The sequence below is a fragment of the Parasteatoda tepidariorum genome, chromosome 9 (genome assembly GCF_982258835.1).
Source record: "Parasteatoda tepidariorum strain Cologne lab strain chromosome 9, Ptep-v5.0, whole genome shotgun sequence".
NCBI classification, from domain to species: domain Eukaryota; kingdom Metazoa; phylum Arthropoda; class Arachnida; order Araneae; family Theridiidae; genus Parasteatoda; species Parasteatoda tepidariorum.
This window is the reverse complement of record NC_141763.1, coordinates 24,757,802-24,779,728: the sequence shown is the minus strand read 5'-3', so window position 1 is coordinate 24,779,728 and position 21,927 is coordinate 24,757,802. Positions and strand designations below refer to the sequence as shown.

General features: G+C 30.0%; 1 protein-coding gene across 2 annotated transcripts in view; it reads right to left on the bottom strand.

The window, feature by feature from the left end:
* LOC122272859 (uncharacterized protein CG3556) overlaps nt 1-16,942 on the bottom strand; it is a 31,131-nt gene extending 14,189 nt beyond the window's left edge. Inside the window, exons 1-5 of one of the 2 annotated variants that reach the window (XM_087151057.1) lie at nt 16,873-16,942; nt 9,605-9,768; nt 6,028-6,211; nt 3,259-3,440; nt 1,483-1,648 (exon numbers count right to left, since the gene is read on the bottom strand). In XM_087151057.1, coding sequence (XP_087007183.1) covers nt 1,483-1,648; nt 3,259-3,440; nt 6,028-6,211; nt 9,605-9,768; nt 16,873-16,927 — 751 coding nt within the window. In that variant the 5' untranslated portion in view covers nt 16,928-16,942. Of the gene's footprint in view, nt 1-1,482; nt 1,649-3,258; nt 3,441-6,027; nt 6,212-9,604; nt 9,769-14,343; nt 14,562-16,872 lie in introns of those variants that run through there. The other variant, XM_087151058.1, reaches the window with a different exon arrangement.
* Nucleotides 16,943-21,927: the final 4,985 nt, after the last annotated feature.

Below are 21,927 nucleotides of genomic sequence, written 5' to 3'. Positions count from 1 at the left end.
TGCAGTTACACATAAAAAAACTCACTAATGTATGTAATTCTTCGAATAATAGATACCACAATTATGATACATAGTTTTTCATATAAAATAACATAATTTCCCACTAAATTTACTCAAGAGATTTTTGTTGGAAAATCGGACATGTGAACATCTTTATTCGCGATCGCAATAAATTAAGATATCTGATCCATATTTGGTGAAGTTTGCAAGGTAACTCTGATAAAATTTTGAATTTCAAAAAACTTCTCAGATGCCGATTGAAGAAAGTTGGAACCATTAATTGGATCGTTGAATGACTTTAAAAAGTTTTTTTTTTAAGTTTTTAAACTAAAAATTAGAGGGGTATCGCTGCAGATACAAGATGGTGGTAAAAACAGGTGGTTGAAACAACCAAGGCCTACAGAAGAGTGTTGTGCTCGAGAAAAAGATGAAATAAAAATTAGAAAAGGTAGGAAAATTCTGAAAAGATCGCTTGAAGGAACAAAAGCCTCTAAGGAGATATTGTAGTTACCGAGAATAACTGTGGAGAAGCTGATATCAAATGTGTTAAAACAACGAAATAGCGTTTTAGTATACTGATTTTGTTACTGTTACTACTGATTTTGAAATATTTTTGCCAGGAACAATTTTTTGCTCTTAGTAAAAATATTTCTTAATAAAAAAAAATTTCTCTTAGTAAATATATAATATAGTACATAAAATTTATGTACAGTTAATCAATGTTCTATTTTTTTTTCAATTTCTGTTATAGTTCAGATATTATTTAATTTAATTAATCTCTCTATATGGCTAAGAATAACCATTCGTATTTTAATTATACCCTGGAAACCTGGTATAATACGAAAATATGCATTCAGTGTACCATACTGTGACTAAAATAAAAGACAGATACTGCTTTTTAAACTTTTGTCATCGTAGAGTAAGCCTTATTTCATAACACACTCTTAATAAGTGCACACACTTCATTTCTATTTTTATTATTGAAATATTGATTTATAATTTATCTTCTTTAAATACATTTTAGTTTAAGCAGAGCGGCTCTTGTAATCAAAATTTTACGACTACTTTCCAACCATCTATGAGCCGCGATGCTTGACTTGTTAAAAGCACTGAATTCTCATAGCGAAGGATTGAAGTTCGATCTTCAATGACCGCTTGAAACCCACCCAGCTTCATATGGATGGGTACAAGCTTATCAGGGAAGCAAAGGCAGCCTTTGAGTAGTGTTCTTCACAATACCACAATCATGCCATTGGGCTCGAAGCACAAACAAGGTATTATTTTGTAATGGGTAAAAAGACACCAATTTTGAAAGCTTCAATCATGATTTTTCAAATTGTGCTGGCAGTTTTGCCATTACAAAACATTTGTTGCTAAAAGAAAGATTGTTCACATAGAGTTAGTATAGAACTGTTATATAATTTTGTCCAACCCTTCTACATGAGTGGTTAAAAAAAAGTAATTAATACTGTTTGATCTCACCATTTTCTACAACAGTATAAGCTGCATAAAATCCTCGATACTCAGTAGCACCATCAGTTCTAAAAGTCAATCTTAAGTAATTGTTTGTAGATATTACTGGCTTTGGCACAACATTTCCACAAAACAGTGCGATAACAGAGCTGTTTTTCTCTTCACCATCTTGAATCTAAATTAAAAATTGTAAATGGTTCTGTCTTTTATTATCATAATTTACAAACAAATCATTCAAGATATTATTTTTCAGTAGAAAATTAACTGAGTTATAAATGGGTTTTAAAAAAGCTATTTGTGTTTGAACTATTAAAAACCAATTTTTAAAAAAGTAACAAATATTTAATTACAAATAAGCAACAGAGAAATTTTGTTTATTAAAATATTGCAAAGTTTCATTTGTTTTTATTTAATAAAAATACAACGTAATTAATTTCTCTATGTAATATAGAAACGTGTTATGAATGCATAAAAGAAATTTGAATTGCTGTTGGCCCATTCAAATTAGCCATAAAATTGCATGATACGATCTAATTTTCTCACAGGAATATCAAATTTCGTAGATTGTCATCAGCTTAAAACAATAAAAAATATTACAGTTCACCAGTAAAATATTTATTTATCCCTAATTTTCATGAAGTATACATTATCTGAAGTATAAATCTTTTCTTAGTATATCTTCTGCCTCCATTACGTTTCAAACTTTGTATTCCAAATTAAAGGCATAAAATTAGAAGAAAGTATTTCTTTGTTACAAATACTGTGGCACTACTGGTAAAATCGTAGAATAAACCACCTCAAGGCGACTTTTTGAAATCTCGCCAAATCGGCAATTATTACTGAAACCAACGTTGCTTTTTGATTATTAAGAAATATTTTAAATTAATACATATTGATTAAAATGTGTTTTAATAGAATAAAAATAACTTGACGATAAAAATAACGATGATTTTAACATCAAGAGATCAAAGCATAAATAGCAAAAAAATAAACCCTTTTACCTCTTTTCTAACGAAATCCAACTTTAGCGTAGGTATACATATCAAATAACCAATCAGGTTTAAGAATTTTGGTGGTGTGATCGGGAGTTCAAAATAATCTCCATGAAATATCTTCCGGAAACCTAGTTTGGCGAGATTTCAAAAACGTGTTTGGCGAGATTTCAAAAAATCGTCACGGGGTGGGCCATTTTAGGATCCAACCGGCAGTACCTTATTAAGGAAAATTTTATGATTACTTTTGATAAACTTATGTAAATCTAATTTTTTCAATCTTAATACATAAGATACATAATTTATATTTACCTTGATCAAAAACTTGTGTAAAATTATTTTCAAGTCTACACAGGCAATTAAAATAACGAGTACAAATTGTAGACATAATTGGGAATAACCATTTTTGCACTATTTCTAACTAATCACTCTGTCTAAAAACAAGTTTCTTAAGTAACCAAATATTAAATGGGAATTTTTTGAAAAATATATTAGATGACGTTTTATTGATGTCCAGCCAAATGACTTGATTCCAAATTTAGATCAATAGAATCAGGAACTAAATCTGTGAAACCAAATATGCGTTAATCCAATAAAAAAAACATTTTGGGATCTTTCATTTTAATACACTTGAATTGAATTCAGTTTGAATTAAAACGCATTTTTATTTCCAGTTGAATAGTATGTTATTGACAAAACACACAGACAAAAATGATTATGGTGATTATAGGAGTTGGTGAGCGAAGCTAGCAGGGGCAGAGCCCCTGTGTTAACGGACAAGAAACTACTTTACCTTTAAATAGTCATATTCACATCGGGTCTCACGTTCTATCACCATATTGTTAAATGTAATATTGATTATATGTCCAGGACTCGTACGAATTTCGTATATACATTCTGCTAGAGCTGGATAGTCTGCTGGGTAATATGGACTCTTTAGTATTCCCGTAGGTTTAGTGAAAACTCCACCACATTCTGAAAGTTAAGTATATTTTAATAAGAAAATAAATAGGCAACAGTAGAAGAAATTGTACAAGAAATTATTTCAAAAGAGAATGCAAAACTGCCCACAAATCTATTTTTTGTAGACTGGTAGTATATTGCAAAAATAATTAGAATTTTAAAATCATAAAAATTTACAACACATGTTGTTTGCTTAGCCTTAGAACTGTATGGTCATTTGATGGTCATATGTTTTACATAGAGGAAATAAAATAATTAAAATAGAAGCAGAAATTTAAAATTTAAAGAATGTCGCATCAAAATCTCTTGATTTTAATGAGAATAGTTTTTGTTTTGAATTTTTGGTTCATACTTAGCCGTCACGGTTTTTTTCATATATTTTGCAAGGTTTTTACCAAACCGTTATGGGTATTTTAATTTAATTTTGCTTAGTTTGTGTGTGCTTGCCAAATAAATATGTTTTAATAAAAAAGAACAGTTTCTTTAATGTAGCTTGCTTGATTCGTTACAGCTAATATATATATATATATATATATATATATATATATATATATATATATATATATATATATATATATATATATATATATATATATATATATATATATATATATATATATATATATATATATATATATATATATATATATATATATATATATTCATTGGCAAACAAACTTCATGCTTTAACTCTTTGCACTACGATGGAAGTCATCACTTTAAAATTAAAACTTTTTACATCTTAAAAAGCCACGTCCTGCTCTTAAATCTATTTCTGGCTCAAGTATGCATAATTAAAAGTAAAGAAATTTTTCCTTTTACTCTTTGTGGGAGTCCGGAGATGCCAGCTTGCTCCGGACAGCAAATATATATTTTAAAGTAGTAGTTTATTAATTGTGATTCTTGGCGTAGTAAATTAATTTTAGTGGATTTTTATCCACCACTATTTCTAAATAATTTGTAGGCTTATATAATTAACCACTGTATAATATTTATGTCATGCAATCCGATTAAAAAAGCACGCAAAAATTGTCAAATGTTTGCAAAATTTACTTTGTCCTTATTTACCGTAGTTTTAATTATTTTGTAGTGTCCGGAGCAGTTGGCATCTCTGGGAGTCGCTCGACCTTGTTAATAACCCAATAGTAATTTCTAAGATTTCCCTCTTTTTCCTAGATAGAGATATTTCGGATTTTTTTCTTTTCAGGATTAGAAGGGATAATATGTTTCACGAGTGTTATCTGTTTCAAGAGCAATATCAGTTCAGCATTCAGACACCAATGCCAATTCAGCATCAATTTCATGATTCAGCCAATTGTAATTTTATTTTTGAATTATATTTTGACAAGAGAAAGATTATTTATTCATATCCTATGCCCGTTTCCAGCAGGTTTTATAATCCTGCTCGGCTTGTAAAATGATGCAGTCGGACCGAGTAGGAAAACAGACACAGAATTCTAATGAAAGCAAAATAATTCTTATTTGATCATTCTTTGTTGAGTGACAAGCGAAAAGTAAAGTTTACTCTATCAACGTTCAGTCTTTCTGGCAGGGAAAATCCAAAAATGTCTCGATCTAGGGAAAAGAGTGAAATTTTACAAATTACTATTGGTTTATTAACTAGGTCAAGCGATTCAAAGAGTAAAAGTAAAAAAGTCTTTACTTTTAATTATGCATACTTGAGCCAAAAATAAATTTAAGAACAGGGTGTGGCTTGTTAACCCTTTGACGGTCAGGGAAATGAGCAGTTTTCGCGCAGTATTACGTGCAAACAGTAGTCGAAAGTGGCATCTGTTTTCCACCTCCGTTCTTCCGAAAATGTCACCCTTCTGTGGCGATGCCAACTGCTTCGTCTTCTGGAATTGTAATAGTAAATTTCGTTGGAGACGGACAGTTACGCCTACTTTTTATTAGAGTAACCAGTAGATTGTTGCTATAACGTTGCATTTTAAATGTTACTTATAGTTTTTGAAATTTACTGGTGAGAAAATTACTTAAAAGGAAAAATACTAAACTGAAAGTAACTTGACTTTCGCTATCACTAGGAAATACTATTTTACAAAGCGGAACAAGTTGGCATCTCTGGATGCGGTAGATAACTCGCCTCACGCGTTTTAAAAGTTTCTTAAAGTATTCGTAGTATATAAATAACAGTTTTTACGTACTTTTCGTTTTTAACATATTCAATGCAGAATAATAATGGCGAACGAGTTCAGCTCGTCAGCGCTCATTGGGAAAAAATTTCACTACGCGAGTAGTGCTCGTTACTAACCATTACGGTCAAAATCTTGCTCCCGAGCGGAACTCGTCTGCGCGCATCATGAGGCACGATTCAATTGCGAACTGAACTCGTTCATAACCTTCAAAGGGTTAAAAGCATGAGAAAGCGTTTCCATTAGAATAATTAATTAGGAGTTGTTTTATAGCAAAGAAGTAACATAAAAAGATTAGTAGAAGCTTTTTATGTTGAATATATATAATTCTCAGGAGTTGCAAATTTATGAGTGACTCGAAAAAACGCTTTTTACTCTTTATGAAGATTCATAGGGAATTTTAAATCTCTAAAATACAGGATTATGTAAAGGGAAAGAGTACATACCTTGTCTGAAACTTAATGAGAAGCTTGTTTCCTGATAATCGTTAAACTGGGCTGAATTCACCTTAAACAGGACTTCAACTATTGGTGAAGTTGTTGTAAAATTGCCCATCAGAGATTTCGACCAATAGTAAACAACTTTGTTCTCCGGCTTTAATGTTATGAATAAAACGCCATCTGAAGAAGGCTATAATAAAACTTTTCACGATTAATATTTAAATAAAGATTTATATGATGTAACTAAAAATAACTAATTAGATTTTGACATAAAATATTGGCTGAAAGAATATTTCCTTTTCGCTTTTTTCTCCAAGGAAAGTGATCTATAACTACCACTAGTTTTCTTAATATTTAAATATATATTCGTTTATAAAATTTTAAACGCTCCATTTATCGCGCTGTATCTTTAACTGTTACCATGCCTATTTTTCTCTTTTATTTTCAAGATGAATGGGAAAAGAGCCGCAAAGCCTCAGGTGCCCAGTTCTTATGCAAATGAGGATGATAACATATTAAGCAGTGATGAACAGTCAATAAATAAGAGGCATTATTTTGAACTTAGATTTTTTGCTTGGAATGATTTTTTTTAATATTGAAGTAGGTTATAAATAATGTTCAAGCTTCTAAAATAATTTTTTTCTTCCCTGTAGAAAATTTTACCTCACGATTGTTCAAAGGTCATTTCTTTGAAAGTGAAATGTTTCAAGGATTTTATCCATAGTACGCAACAACACTACTAAGTTTTGTTTTGTTATACTATTAGTACACTGCTGCGCAAAAATTAGTACAAAATGGAAAAACTACCACAGCGCAAAAACAGGCAGTTACAAGGAGGGAAATGTCATTAAGAAGACCAATCAAGGTAAGGTAAAGTAGAAAATTTACCTATGTGCACCATGAGGTACCAGCGGGCTTGTCGTAAGGAAATAAAACGATCTGGTGGTGGAATAGCGGAAGCTCAGTATTTATGTGAATGGAATTATACAGTATCAATAAGTTTAAACGAACTGAATTTGTTGTCATGGAGTGATACGGCTGATAGACAACACAGAAGACGACATCTGGATGAGTTTACGCGAGGTCGTGTCATCGGGAAGTTGGAAGAAGGTCGAAGCGTGACCAGTTTGGCTGAGCAGTTCAAAATCGCCCACAGCATCGTTTCATGAGCTTGGAACATTTTTCAGTGGACAGAAACACCTGTCCAGCGGTTTGGTAGGAGTCGTTCCAGCACAACCGCTGCGGTGGTTGACTGGTATATATTCCTTCAAGGTAGAGGAAACGGGCGGCTGACAGCAGGATAAATCGCTAGGCATACACAGCAAAGTACTGTACGCCCGATATCGAGTTTTATCGTGCCCAATAGACTGAACAAGGGTGGTCTATTTGCTAGACTGAGGTTCATTAACGATAGTTCACCTGATACGCCGTTTAATGTGGTGCCGGGAACACAAAAGTTGGACAGATACGCAATGGAGCCTTACGGATGAGAGCAGATTTAGTCTGACCAGTAATTTTGTACGCATACGCACCCGGAGAGAGGAAGAAACGCGCAATATCTTCTCTAACATCAACGAAAAAGACCGATTTGGAGGGTGCGGAGTTCTTAGGGGGGGGGACGGTATGATGCTTGGTACCCATACTGATCTACTCATCTTCCAAGGAATTTCAAACACTGGTGTCCGTTAATGCACCAAGGCTCTCCTTCCTCTCTTTTTAGATTGCTGTCGATTCTGAGTTCATCTTCCTGGACGATAATGTTACACCTCGTCGTACAATGGCTGTCACAGAACTGTTGGAAAGTAAAGATATTGCATGCATGGTATAGCCGGAGAGATCCCAGGATTTTAAACTAATAGAAAACATGTGGGCACTCTAGGGAGACGCTTATCCACAGTCGCCAGCAACAATTCCGCAGCTGCGATTAGCACTGCAACACGAATAGGCAGCAATTCTTTGTGAAAAAAAGAATATATGGGTGATTTTCACGAAACATGACAATTCTGACCAAAAAATTTCTTCAAATTCAAAGTTTTCAAAATAATCTAAAAAGTTTTTTGTATACTTCTTTAGCTACACTTATTAATATCTTATAGACAGCAGTGTAGTTCATTGACATTTGCTCGAGAGAAAAAAAAATAGAAATTCACCAAATCTTGAATGCCAGGAAAATGTCATATTACCTTAGTTTAAAAAACAGTCATTTTAAGTTAATAGTAAGTAACTCAACTTAAGCCTTTATGTTAAATGGACCATAAATTGCTTAAATTAATTATTTTTATCCACTGTAGAAAGAAACAGAAAAAGTTTTGTTGCTGATATTAGCAGAATAAAATTGTGTATAATAATCAATCATTAAATAAATAAATAACTTTGATTACATCCAAGCATATTACAATCACACATAAACTTGGTATTAGGTTAATATTTGCTTTCCCCCTTTACAGTATAAGCAATTAAAAAGAATTTCTGGTAACACTTCAATGTCCTGGCATTCATAAGCCAGGATAATGACAAATTCGCCATTTTATAGCATATAACTTTACTTTAATTTAATATTTTGGCCTAAGGCGTTTATATTCTGCAGAAAACAACAGTATTTCTTAAAATAACTGAGATAAATCTATGTAGTTTTTGTTATTAATGATTTCAAGAAGCCAGGAAAATGACAGCATAAAAACCTACTCACCTTGAAAAAATTTTTGAAATAGATTTAGAGCCAGAAAATTGGTTCTTTATTCATGAAACAAGACATGTTCAGATAGGAGGGTATCTAATCAATATATTAACATAAGATATTAATTCCTGGTGCTATCTATTTTGGTTACAAATCACTAAATAAAAGTAGCCAGGAAAATGACAGATTTCCATGGGACAAACAAATTATTGACAGAAAAAATTATTTTAAACTAAGTTTTAGTAAGCAATACCCTCTGCGTATATTCTAGAAATGCTTACATAGGATAAGATAAAAAAAATTGGATTTTAAAAAATGTATGGGAAGTTTTAAAGCTAGTTATTATTGGAAATATTGTTTGGGACTTGCCTGGAAAATGACATTTTGATATTCAATTAAATTTCATAAGTATACAACAGTCTTTTAAGTATACAACAGTCAATGCTAGTGCAAAGTCATTTTAAAATGCTAACAGCAATGCTATTTATTATTTTTTTTTTTAAAAAAAGTTCTTTCAGTACTATAGTATTAGATCTTAGAGCAAGAGACAGTGAATGTCATGTTTCGTGAGAATCACCCATACATATTTTTTCCCGGATTTTTATTTATGTATTTTTTGAAATTTTTTTAATGTTATTCTATTTTAATAATTTTTCTTCTTATCTTTTCATTATTCTGTAATTTTTCCATCGTTTCTCTATATTTTGAACTTTACACACACGCACACACATATTATTCATGTCTCACTCAACTAAATGAGTGAATGTTTATTATATCAAGTGTGTAAAAGTAGATGTAATCATGAATAGCTCACCTCTCTTGAATAATCACTAAAGAAAACATTCTTTCTACAAGGCTTTTATCATTTTATATAAGAAGCAAGCTTGTAATAAAAAAAGAGTATACCTTATCGCCTAAATTCAGGCTGTTTAGATCAATGAGGAGTAAATTTTTATCTGAATTATCTATAGTCCAACATTTCTCATACCAGCTTCTTCCACGAACGACATAGGTATCTGAAATAGTGCCATTTGTTTGTCTTCTTTCTGAGCAAGAGCAAAAAACCAAACCTGAAATGTATTGATTTTAGTAACCTTCAAGATTAGTAGCATTTTGTAGAATTATAATTATGTTTTGTAGAATTATAATTGAACCGGAAGAAAGGACTGGTTTGATAATGATTGTTTTGTGGCAACTTATAAAAAGAATGAGGCTTATAAAAGAATGATAAGTTCAAGGCATGCAAGAAATGCTGAAAATGCTTATAAAGAAGCAAGAAGAGAAGAGAAGAAGATCCATAAAGAAAAAAAGAGATTATTTTTCGAAGATCTTTTTGAAAATGTTGAACATTTAAGGGGATCAAGGGAAAGCAGAGCTTTCTTTCGAGAAATAAACTTGGGTCGCAAAGAATTCAAGCCAAGAACAAACTCTTGCAGAAGCAGGGAAGGAACGATCTTAAGCGATAGAGAAGAGGTGCTGAACAGATGGAATGAACACTTTGACCATCTGTTGAATGGTGATGAGGAAGAAGACGAGATAGCAATAGACAATTTACAGATGCATAACCAAGAAATGGTTACACCTCCAACGTTGGAAGAGGTCATCATGGGAATTGACAAATTAAAAAACAATAAAGCTCCTGGCCCTGACACCATACCATCTGAATTAATAAAAGGTGGGGGAATGGAGGTTGCGAAGAAAATATATGATCTATTACTAATTATATGGGAACGGGAAGTAATCCCAGAGGATTGGAAAATTAGTTTGACTTGTGTAATTCATAAAAAGGGAGATGTTCTTGAATGCTCAAACTATCGAGGAATTAACTTACTTTGCACGAGCTATAAGGTATTCTCAAATATTTTATTCAATAGACTTACTATGTTTTCAGAGGGAATAATAGGAGAGTATCAAAGTGGTTTTAGAAGGGGAAGATCAACTACTGAGCAAATTTTTACCATTCGGCAGATATTGGAGAAAACGAGAGAATTTGGAATTGATTTGCACAACCTGTTCATTGACTTTAAAACCGCCTATGATAGTATTAACAGAAAAGCTCTGATCATGGCAATGAGAGAATTTAAAATACCAGAAAAATTGGTGAGATTGATTAACCTAACACTAAGTGAAACTAAAATCATGGTAAAAATACAGAATTGTTTATCAGAGCCATTAGAAATAAAAAATGGTGTGCGACAGGGAGATTCTTTAGCCTGTCTCCTCTTTAATCTAGCACTAGAAAAGGTAATTAGAGATTCAAAAATCAATAACAGAGGAACTATATTTAATAAGTCAATACAATTGTTGGCTTTTGCTGACGATATAGGAATTATTGCTCGAACACCAAGAGCACTTGAAGAGGCCTTTATTTCTTTAGAGAAAGAGGCCCTGAAGATGGGTCTAAAAATAAATGAAAATAAAACTAAATATATGCCTTGTACTAAAACAGCCCACAGGAGTACCCATCTAAAAATTGGGGGACATTCATTCGAGGTAGTGGACAGCTTCACGTATTTAGGCTCTGAAATAAATAACAGGAATGATGTAACTGCAGAAATACGAAAGAGAATCACAGCAGCAAATAGGTGCCTTTATGGATTAAGAAAGTTTTTAAGATCAAATGTAATCAAGAGAAAAACAAAGCTGTTACTATTTAAAGGCCTCATTAGGTCAGTTTTAACATATGCTTGTGAAACATGGACATTGACTCGTGCAGATGAAGAAATGCTGAGCATATTTGAGAGAAAGATATTACGGTGCATTTTTGGAGGAATTAATAAAAACGGTCAGTGGTTAAGAAGATCAAATTTAGAACTCTATCGATCATATAATGAACCAGACATCATAAGATTCATTAAGATCCAAAAGATAAAATGGGCAGGCCACTTAGTAAGAATGGAAGAAGACCGTATTGTGAAAAAGATTTTTGATGCCCGGCCGACAGGAACACGTAGAAGGGGCAGGCCAAATCTCAGATGGCTAGATACCCTGGAGAAAGATTTATCTATATTAAAAATAAAGAATTGGAAGTCCATTGCCAAAGGAAGGACAGCTTGGAAAAAACTACTGGAGAAGGCCAAGGCCCATCCTGGGCTGTCGAGCCAGTGAGGAAGGAAGGAAGAATTATAATTATGTTTAAGCATTAAAGCACTTTAACTCCTGCAGACATAAGAACTTCACCTTATTTTGCGTATATAACCTGGACCATGGATAACGGTTCTTTATCAAATTGCCAGTTAAATTACGATTTATTTTTCTCAGGTTTCTTAAGTGGCAATTGTTAAATTTTTTCTTAAGTAATCTTTAAACCTTTGTAAAGAAAGCAAAAAAGAAAATATATATTCTCTTATAACTTTTGAACTATTGGTTCATTCATTGGATCATTCATTCATTAAATTGTCATGGCAATATCTCAAAGAAATATCTTCATTATTCCGCCCTGGTTATCGGTGACCGTAGCCGAATTCGCTATTTTTTGTCGCAAAACACTCAATTTTTAGAAAGAAACATATAAATTTTTCCTTGAAATTTGATTTATGGATCAAAAATATTCCCTAAAACCAAATTTCATGAAATTCTGACCATTAGGAATTAAAATTTGGCATGAAAAATTGAATGTCTTCAATTTTTGGCATCGGTAGAAACAAATTTACGTAAAGCATCACTTGGGAATCGCGTTGCTCTTTAATGGGTTAACCTAGTGTTTCTTATAGGAATGCCAATTGTTCCTCTTTCTGCTCAAGTTATAAAAAATTGTTAGTGAATTCACTATTGTAACCTATAGAAAGAGAAGAATTACGCCTATTTTTTAAAGCACCATCACAAAATAGTTGCTTGCTTTATTTAGAAAAAACTGGGCACTTGGGACGTGCAGCGGCCCCCATCCCATACATTATAAAAATAAAAAACATTGATATAAAAACATTGAATTTAGCAACATTGGGGTATACAAAATAGTAGCAATGACGATGCATTGGATATGATACTTAAAATGTTTTAGATGTAGAGGTGAAAAAGTATATGTAGCTTTGTAGAGGTTTTTTTTACATGGAATTAACTTTACGCAAACAAATTTTATAATCGTGCGGAAAAAAAATTTCAATTTTCATTTCAAAAATTTCAATGGCAAAATATGCAAAAGTATAATTAACATTAGGGAGTCCAAAATTTGGATGGCTTTCCTGATTGAACTATGGGAATATGTTTCCCAGATTGCGGCTACCCCCTATATTTTAAGGGTCAGAAATCCGATTTCGTCGAATAAAGGTATCTTTAGTCAGAGAAAGTACGCTTTTGTGTCTGATTTCGTTACTTATAAATTAATTAGCATATTTGAGGTCACTGCCTCCGACCATTAAGTTTGAGTCCTAAAACGTGAAGATTTAATCTTTAAATCAAGAGTTACTCAGGGTGGAGCGCTTTTTACCTGTCTGTGTATGCAAATATTCTTTCAAATTAAAGCTTTAGACAATAGTTTTTGAAAAAAAATAATAATAATTTGCTTAATTAAACAAATATATATATATATATATATATATATATATATATATATATATATATATATATATATATATATATATATATATATATATATATATATATATATATATATATATATATATATATATATATATATATATATATATATATATATATATATATATATATATATATATTTGTTTAATTAAGCAAATTATTATTTTTTTTTCAAAAACTAATGTCTAAAGCTTAATATATATATATATATATATATATATATATATATATATATATATATATATATATATATATATATATATAGCATAATAAATTAATACAAAAAGGAAAAAAACACGAAGAAAATTAAGCAAAACGAAAAGGTTTATTTACTGTGCATAATCTGTAAGTAAATAGAACTTATAAAATAAGTTCAAAGTGTAGAGCAGACATGGAAAAAATTACAGAACAATGAAAAAAGGGAAAAAAAGAAAAAAAATTATAAAAATAACAAGACACTGGGGAAAAAATGAATAAAACATATAAAGAGACCAACATATCTCATTGTATGCAAAAAAAAATTCTAACAAATTGTTCTGCTAGCTCATCTGTGGATCTTACAAACGTATAACAGTGGTGGTAAGTTTACGTAGAGGGAGTAATTTTAATAAAATATCATTTTAATAAAGTATCTCTTTAATAAAGTATCACTTTAATAAAGCGTAACTTCAGCGATTAGAGTTCTGATCCTGCAACTTGGGGCTGCTTAAAAGTCTGAGAACAATTTTACTTCCTTAAAAAATGCTGTGGTGGTCACAAATATTAGTAACTATTGATACTGGTTGATTTTCATGTTTTTGAAATTTGTTTTTTAAAAATTTGTAACACTGGTGATGATCCTGCTTAAAAATGATACAGAACAGATGTAAATATTCTCATTTAAATATTAGTTCAATTAATCATAACTTTAACATTTTTGTTTATAATTATTTTGAAACTATTACATATTGGTTGTTTTTGACTTAAACTGTTATCTAGAATTTTCTCCATATGAAGGAATAATAAAAATATAAAAAATACCGATTGTTTATTTTTTCTTTTATGACGAATTATACTTTAATAAAGCAGAGAAAATGTTAAAAATATGGCAATAAAACTTCGATACTCACACATTTGGCCGAATAATATTCCTAGAATGCAGAAGAAAATACTATTTCCAATCATTTCTACTGACTAAAATTCTTTCTATAATACTCTAATATTATAAACTACAAAATTTACTTACACTCTTTTATATACGTTTACTGAGAAAAAAATAAGATAACATCCACGAGGTCAAACTTGCCGATGGTCAGTGATAATATAAGGGAAATTTCCCCTTTTCTTTAATTATATGTATCTTTTGAAGAGGATTTCAAGTGCTCAAGAGGTTTAAGATGATAAACAAAACTTTTCTGTGCAATACAAAAGCTTATCAATATGAATGAAATCATTGTTTAAAAATCCATATTTCAATCAAATATGTTTATTTTATCAAATGATGATGCATTTCTCTTTTAAAAGTTGTTCCTTAAAAAAAAATAAGTTTTTATTTTTATTCGGAAACAAGTTTTAATAAAGAATCAAACAGAAAAAAAACGATAACAAAATTAAACAAATAATTTAAAAGTTGTGTTTTTCCAATAGAATAAATCGGAGAAAATAATTTTAATTTGTTGGAACTAAAACGAGTGGTAATGGAGAGGACTTTCGATGGACTTTTCGATATAATGTTCATGTCTGGGGATTTTGGCGGCCAGCGGAAGTGTCCAAATTCAGAAGAGTGCTCTTGGATCCATTCCCAGACAGAACATTTTTGAACATATTTGGGATGCCTTGCAACGTGATGTTCAGAAGATATCCCCACCCCCTCCTACTCCCACTGGTTTATGGACAGCCCTGCAGGATTCATGGTATCAATTATCTCCAGCACTACTGCACACATTGATCGAATCCATGCCACGTCGTGTTGCGGCACTTCTGCTTACTCGCGAGGGCCCTACACGATATTAGGCAGGTATACCAGTTTTTTTGGCTCTTCAGTGTATATACTAACGATAAAAAGATTAATAATTATTTTAAAAATATTTTTTTTAATGGTTAAGAAATAAAAGCTTTAAAATTAGTTTTCATCTCAGGCAGTTGAATTCACGGGTATTGGAATGGTTTCTAATCTAGTTCTAAGAGTTAGTTTATGGAGCATGCATAAGCTGAAAATAAAATAAGCTGAATTATGGTTTTCAAAAAAATTTTTTTAGAGAAACTCTTTTCTTATTTATGTTTCACTATTTCACTTTAAATTAAAAATATGAGAAAAACTTATGCAAACTTTTATAAATGCATATCCTTTTCGTAATTGATTCAATAAATTGTAGGATTTTTATAAATAAAAAACTTTTTTGTAATTAACATTTTACTTAAATAATTTCGGAAAATTAACTGAAACATTAAACAAATTATAGATCTTGATATTAATATATAAATATAATTACAAAATATAACTTTTACTTTAATGGATTTCAAAGAGTTTAAGGCATATTGATAAAATTTTTTTATTTATCTACTAATATTTTTTAAAACAAAAATATAGTGATTATTGAATTTCTCCAAGAAGTTAAGTCATAACTAATCTATTTCCGAAAGTAAAAGTAAAATTCTAAAGATTTTGAATTTCAAAAAAAAGATAAAACTCCTTCTTACATGAAAATATTGAGTTTTGATATCTAGTTGTGATTCTGGGAGTTTTCAACGTTCATTATTTCATCGAATCACGTAACATTTTCTTAATTTTACACATTTGATTTAATTTTAAAAAATTAAATTTTTTTCAAATTAAAAAGAAATTATACTTTGGTTTTATTTTGTTTTAAATTATATTTCTCAATTTTTAATATAAATTAAGGTACATCTGGGTTTTGATTTTTTCGAAATGTACTTCAAAAGCGTTACTTTTTTTCTATTTTGTGTATGTACTTTTTTGTTATACTCACACTCCTTACTTTCCGAAATCAAATTTTCTTTCTTTTTATTCATTATTTTTTTTAAAGTAATGTATGTTCAATTATACTGGCGTGAAAAATTACTTTACACCAAATTTACTAAACAATCATATAAAACATTAACTTTTTTCCCCACAAAACATTTGAAAGTTGGCAGCCCTGTGTTTAACTCTATGACCCCCAAGTAGGTGTGAATATCAAAATACTAATAATATAACGAAAATTTATTACATATTATAATTGTGCCTATGTTATAGCTAGCTCAAAAACTTTTTGGACGATGATATGTAATATTTATAGTAAGAAGAACGCACACAGTAACATGTTTCTCAATATCAAAATATTATTATATTTAATAAATATCACTCATACGAATCAAAAGATTTGTAAATAAATATGGAATGTATATACTATTGGGCATACACAGGATATAAGATGAAATATACTCTTTTCTAAAGAATAAAAAAAATTATTTTCTCAAAATTTTGATTAAAATAAAAACAATCAGATTTATAAAAATATTTAAAATTATGAAGGATGTTTTTAATTAATAACAAAATTCCTTAATATCTAATAACTTTTACTTTTAAGTTTAATATATATATATATATACTTACGCACGCATATGAAATCAAAGCAATTTTCGAAATAGTAACTTACAAATTCGGCCGAACAGAATTTCTGAAATGAAAAATAAAAAGTAAAAAGTTAACATTGCAAACACACTCGCTCTTCGACTAATTTCTATTACAACATTGAAGCTTGGAATCAATTGTTTTTATAGCAAGAAGAATTTGATCTCATATCAATTTATTTCAACGTTATGTTGAAACAAATTGAAGTTTACGTAGAACTATGAATCAGAGATGTCAATCGAAAGTATTTATTTGTAATCAATAATTAAATGAGGCATGTTACATAACAGATAAATGGCATAATTAAAGTTAGATAACTAATAAATAAAAAGACCACTCCAGTGTAGTAGGATTGAAAGTGGCTTTGGTAATATAATTCTTTAGGTAATAAAAGAAAACTTTTAATTCTTCTGCTTTTTACTTTTGCATTTAGTTATTACTGCATTTTTCCTAATCGAGCAAACGAATCATGAGCCAACTCTAAATTCATAATAATTTTGGAAAGTAATTAAGAAAAGATTTATGACTCTAAGAATTGAATGTGGCAACATCATTGTTGTCTAACAAATCAATTTAAATTTAATTAGAGTCACAAACAAATTTTCGATAATTGTATGAATGAAATACAGGTAAAATGTCCCCTTAACCCAATTTTGATTCTTCGGCTACCGATGTTCAACTCCGTAGCCTTGTAGTTTTGAACCCAATCCAGAAGACAAGTGAACTCCTGGATCAAGTGGAGGGAGAAGTTTGCCTTTTGGGAGACTTTTTGATAGAACTAACCAGCATTAGTGTTACATGATGAGGAAAACGACAAAACCTTCCAAGACAACCCCTTAGTCTGACGGGATTCTAACCCATGATTCGTCTACTACTGAGGATATTTTATTGCAGCACTGTGATCGGTGCTAGTTGGATGCAGAATTCGTATCGACCAGCCAGCGCAGGGATTCGTGCCGGAGTCACCTCAATGGGAAAGGACGGTTCTATGTAATGCTTATAAAAAATACAATTTAGGTATTAAAGTTTTAGGAAGTGCCATGAAGCTACGGTGTTTCCGAGGATAGAGCATAGAAAACTATAACCTCATTAATTATTATAAATTTAAATAATTATTAATTAAATATTTGTTTGAACATTAAGTACTTGTACAAAATAAATTTAATTTGAAGTTGATTGAATGGAAATTTCAATACTCTATTTTTAATTGTATATGCAATTATGTAATTTATAATAATTATTGTTATAAATAATTTATCAATTAGCAGTAGTCTCTTAAGGAGGGTGTAAATCTTTTGATGAGTTAAAATTAGTAAAATGAGACACTATTAATAGTATTTGAGAGGGTAATTGTACTACAATATATATTCTGATTAATTAATTTTTCAAAATGAATAAGATTGTTTAGACAAAGAATGTAGAAATAAATTTTTCATTTGGAAAAGAAAAGCCTGTAGTGAGTATGTTAAAAGATTTTACCAAAATAGCTCCATTTTATAATAAGTTTTCTATTATAGAACGCACCTGTTTCCATCTACTGTACCTTTTGCAAAAACAAATCTGTATTTAAAGGAAAATTGAACCCAGAATTTGGCAAAAACCCAGAATTTAGAGTATCAGTTGAAAGGAAAAGCATCTAATTACTCAGTTATTTACTGCTTCTCTTATGGCAGCTGGACTAAAAAGAATAGTTTCTGATTTTAGATTAGTTCAGTACAAAGTGTGAAATTGCTTAAGGACTAAATAGTTTCATTTTTGTTTAAATATTTTAGTAAGAAATAAAGAGAGATTTTATGATATTTAAAATTTTTAGTTTCAGGAATTTGTCATAACGCTTTAGATTAAATTTATATTCTGCATTTTAATGAGAACCGAAAGTGTATTTTATTTAATTTTATAACTCTTGTTTCCCAATATTTTGATCGATTAAAACTTTGTTAATTGCAAAAGAAATATTAAATGATACTGTAAACATATAATTATTTATTAATGAAATGTGAATGTATATTGTGAATATTGGTCATTCATAATATATTCATTCATGTATGAATTAAATTTTAATATACTAATTAAATAACAGATTAATTATATTATCAGAATTTCTGCATGTTCATTAAATTTTTCCTTTAATTTCTGTTTAGAGTGTATTAATTGATTAACATATTAATTAAATAACATATTAATTAAATTTATTAGAATTTCTGCATGTTCATTAAATTCTTAAATCATTTTTTAATTTTAGTCTGAATGTACAAGTCTGTCTAGAACGTATTAATTAATTAATATATTACTTAAATTTATCAGAATTTCTGCATGTTCACTTAATTACAGTTATATTTAGATGACACTTAAAAAAAAGTTCTTATTCCAAAAGTTTTACTCTTTAATTCGCAGCCAATTTGCTAAAACTAAAGGAGAAAGCGGAGCAGTTGGCATCCATATTAGCATAATGTCTTATTTTAAATTTTCTCAAGTCAAGAAATTGTTGCATTATTTTTTATAAAAAAATTTAATTTTGCAATCACCATTTATATTGTGTCGTTCAAAAACTAAACAAAAATTTTTTTTAAAGCTATAGAATATTATGTGGCGATTCAATCGCTATTTAGATTATTTTTCAACTGTTTTATTGAACTAAGGGTTCTCGCGGCCCTTCAAGTACTTACGTGGTAGCAAAAATAAGAAAATTAGCTGTATTAAAATATGTTTATCATGATTTTTAATTCTTCCAAATGTAAATATCTGTGAAATCTTTTATAAAGAAACACGCGTTCATTTACAGAGATGCCAACTTGCTCCGGACAGCAAATATATATTTTAAAGTGGTAGTTTATCAATTGTGATTCTTGATTTAATGAATTCAATTTAGTACATTTTTATCCACCACTATTTCTAAATAATTTGTAGGCTTATATAATTCACCTCTCTACGTTACTTAAATAAAGCCATACGTTTTAAAAAGCGAGCAAAAATAGTCAGATAATTGCAAAATTTACTTTGTAGCTCTTTACCGTTTTTTTATAATTATTTTGGCTTGTCCGGAACAATTAGCATTACTCTTCAACCTTTACGAGACTGGCGAGTCATAAATGTAGTCGTATGCATACCTGCCAACTCTTCCGGATTTTCCGGAAGATTTTATTTTCATATCTAAAGTGGTAGTAAATATATACTATTTTTTCTTTTATAATTTTAATTTTTAAATGATTTTGATCACCACTATACTTACAAAAATTAAGCATATATATTAATATGCGTTACTATCATGGTTGTCAACTTAAATTTTCTCAAATCCAACGTATTTGTTTGCTTAAAATTGAAGTTTTAATTCCATTTCAATATCACTGGGAAAAATGATAAAGGAAAGGATTAAAAGTTGGCAGGTATGCGTATGGTATCAGAATCCGGATAATAAAAAACTGTAGCTTAAGCTTGGGCATAGCTACTTTCTCAGACTTATTTTTGCTTTCACATTAAAACTAACACATACAAGCCTAAGTGCTAAAAGTGTAACTATACAATTTTTAATTCCAACTAAGTAGTGGTGAATTAAATAAAGTAAACTATTATTACCCCGCCCACAAATAAACTGCTTTGAAAAATAGTTTGGCAGCCAGTTCTATCTTTTTTTTTATCCTGATTATCGACACCGCCTGAGAATGCATATATGACTCGTCCGTCTCGAAGAGGTTAACTTCTTTAAGGGCCGTGCAAATGCAAACCCTTAACCATACCTGCCAACTTTTACGCATTTGGCGTAAAATTTTATTTCAATCTTTAAAGTGGTAGTAAAATGTATGCTTTTCATTTATTTCTTGCATTTATAAACTTAATTTATAATCTTTTTCACTACCACTACTTTTAAAAATATTAAGCACATATATAAATGTATAATACTGAGGTAGAGTCTTTCGCAAACTTTATCAAAATACTGTGTGTGTTTCTACCTAAAATTGTAATTTAAATTCCATCTTACTACCACTGGGGAAAATGATCATCGAAAGGTTTAAAAGTTGGCAGGTATGCTTAACCCTTTCGCACCGATTGTCACAAATACGTGCCAGCATTAAACCGTATCAATCAGGGTAAAAAGATAAAACTGGCAATCAAAGTAGTTCTTTAGCAGTTTATTTGTGGGCGGGGTTATAATTGTTTGCTTTATTTAATTCACCATTACTTAGTTCAAAATAAAATTATTTAGTTATACTATGAACTAATATTGATTACTTGTATGATTAAACTAACAACAGTTAAAGTAAAAGCAAAGTAAGTCTGTCAAATTAGCAACGCCTACATTTAAGTTACCGTTTTTTATTTATTTACATCCTGATTTTGTACGAATGCTTTTATGAATCACCCGTCCCCAAGGGGTTAAACCCCTTCCTGCCATCTTTTGCACAGAATTATACTTTTATATTTAATTTGGTAGCAAAGTTTATGTATTCATATTTTATTCTTAAATGTGCTTTAAATTTACTTTATATTCCACTAAATTTGAATAATTTAAACACATTTATAGTATTGTATCTCTTAAAATATGCTTAAGTGAAAACTAATCAGCTTATTAACTTAATTAAAATAGTATTTTTGAAATTAGACAAAATTGGCAGATGTGATTTAACTCGAGTAAATGATTTAAATTTTGGTACAGGTATGAACATCTTAAAAATAACGTTAAATCCGACTTATTATTTGGTTTTGAAGGCTCTGAATTGAAGCTTTTCATCAACAATTATAGTTTTTAACCCTTCGCACTCGGAGTACTTTAAAAAGCTGTTTGATCTATTATCAGCACTATAGCATTAAAAATACAATATTATTATACAATTTAAAAATTCTTATAATAATGTGGTTACTAATTATTAAGTTGTAAAATTTCTTAATTTTAAAGTGGTGACTGTTGATGGTGCCTTAGTGGAGAGATCGAAGTGTTAGGAATCATTACATTTAGTTTTTAGCCATCAACTTCGATTCTAATTAGGAAAAGTAAGAAAAATATCAGTATGAAGAAAAACCAAGATTTTGTCTCAAAGAAAAGGAAATTATCAGTCTTCTTTGAGTATTATTATTGAATGCAAAA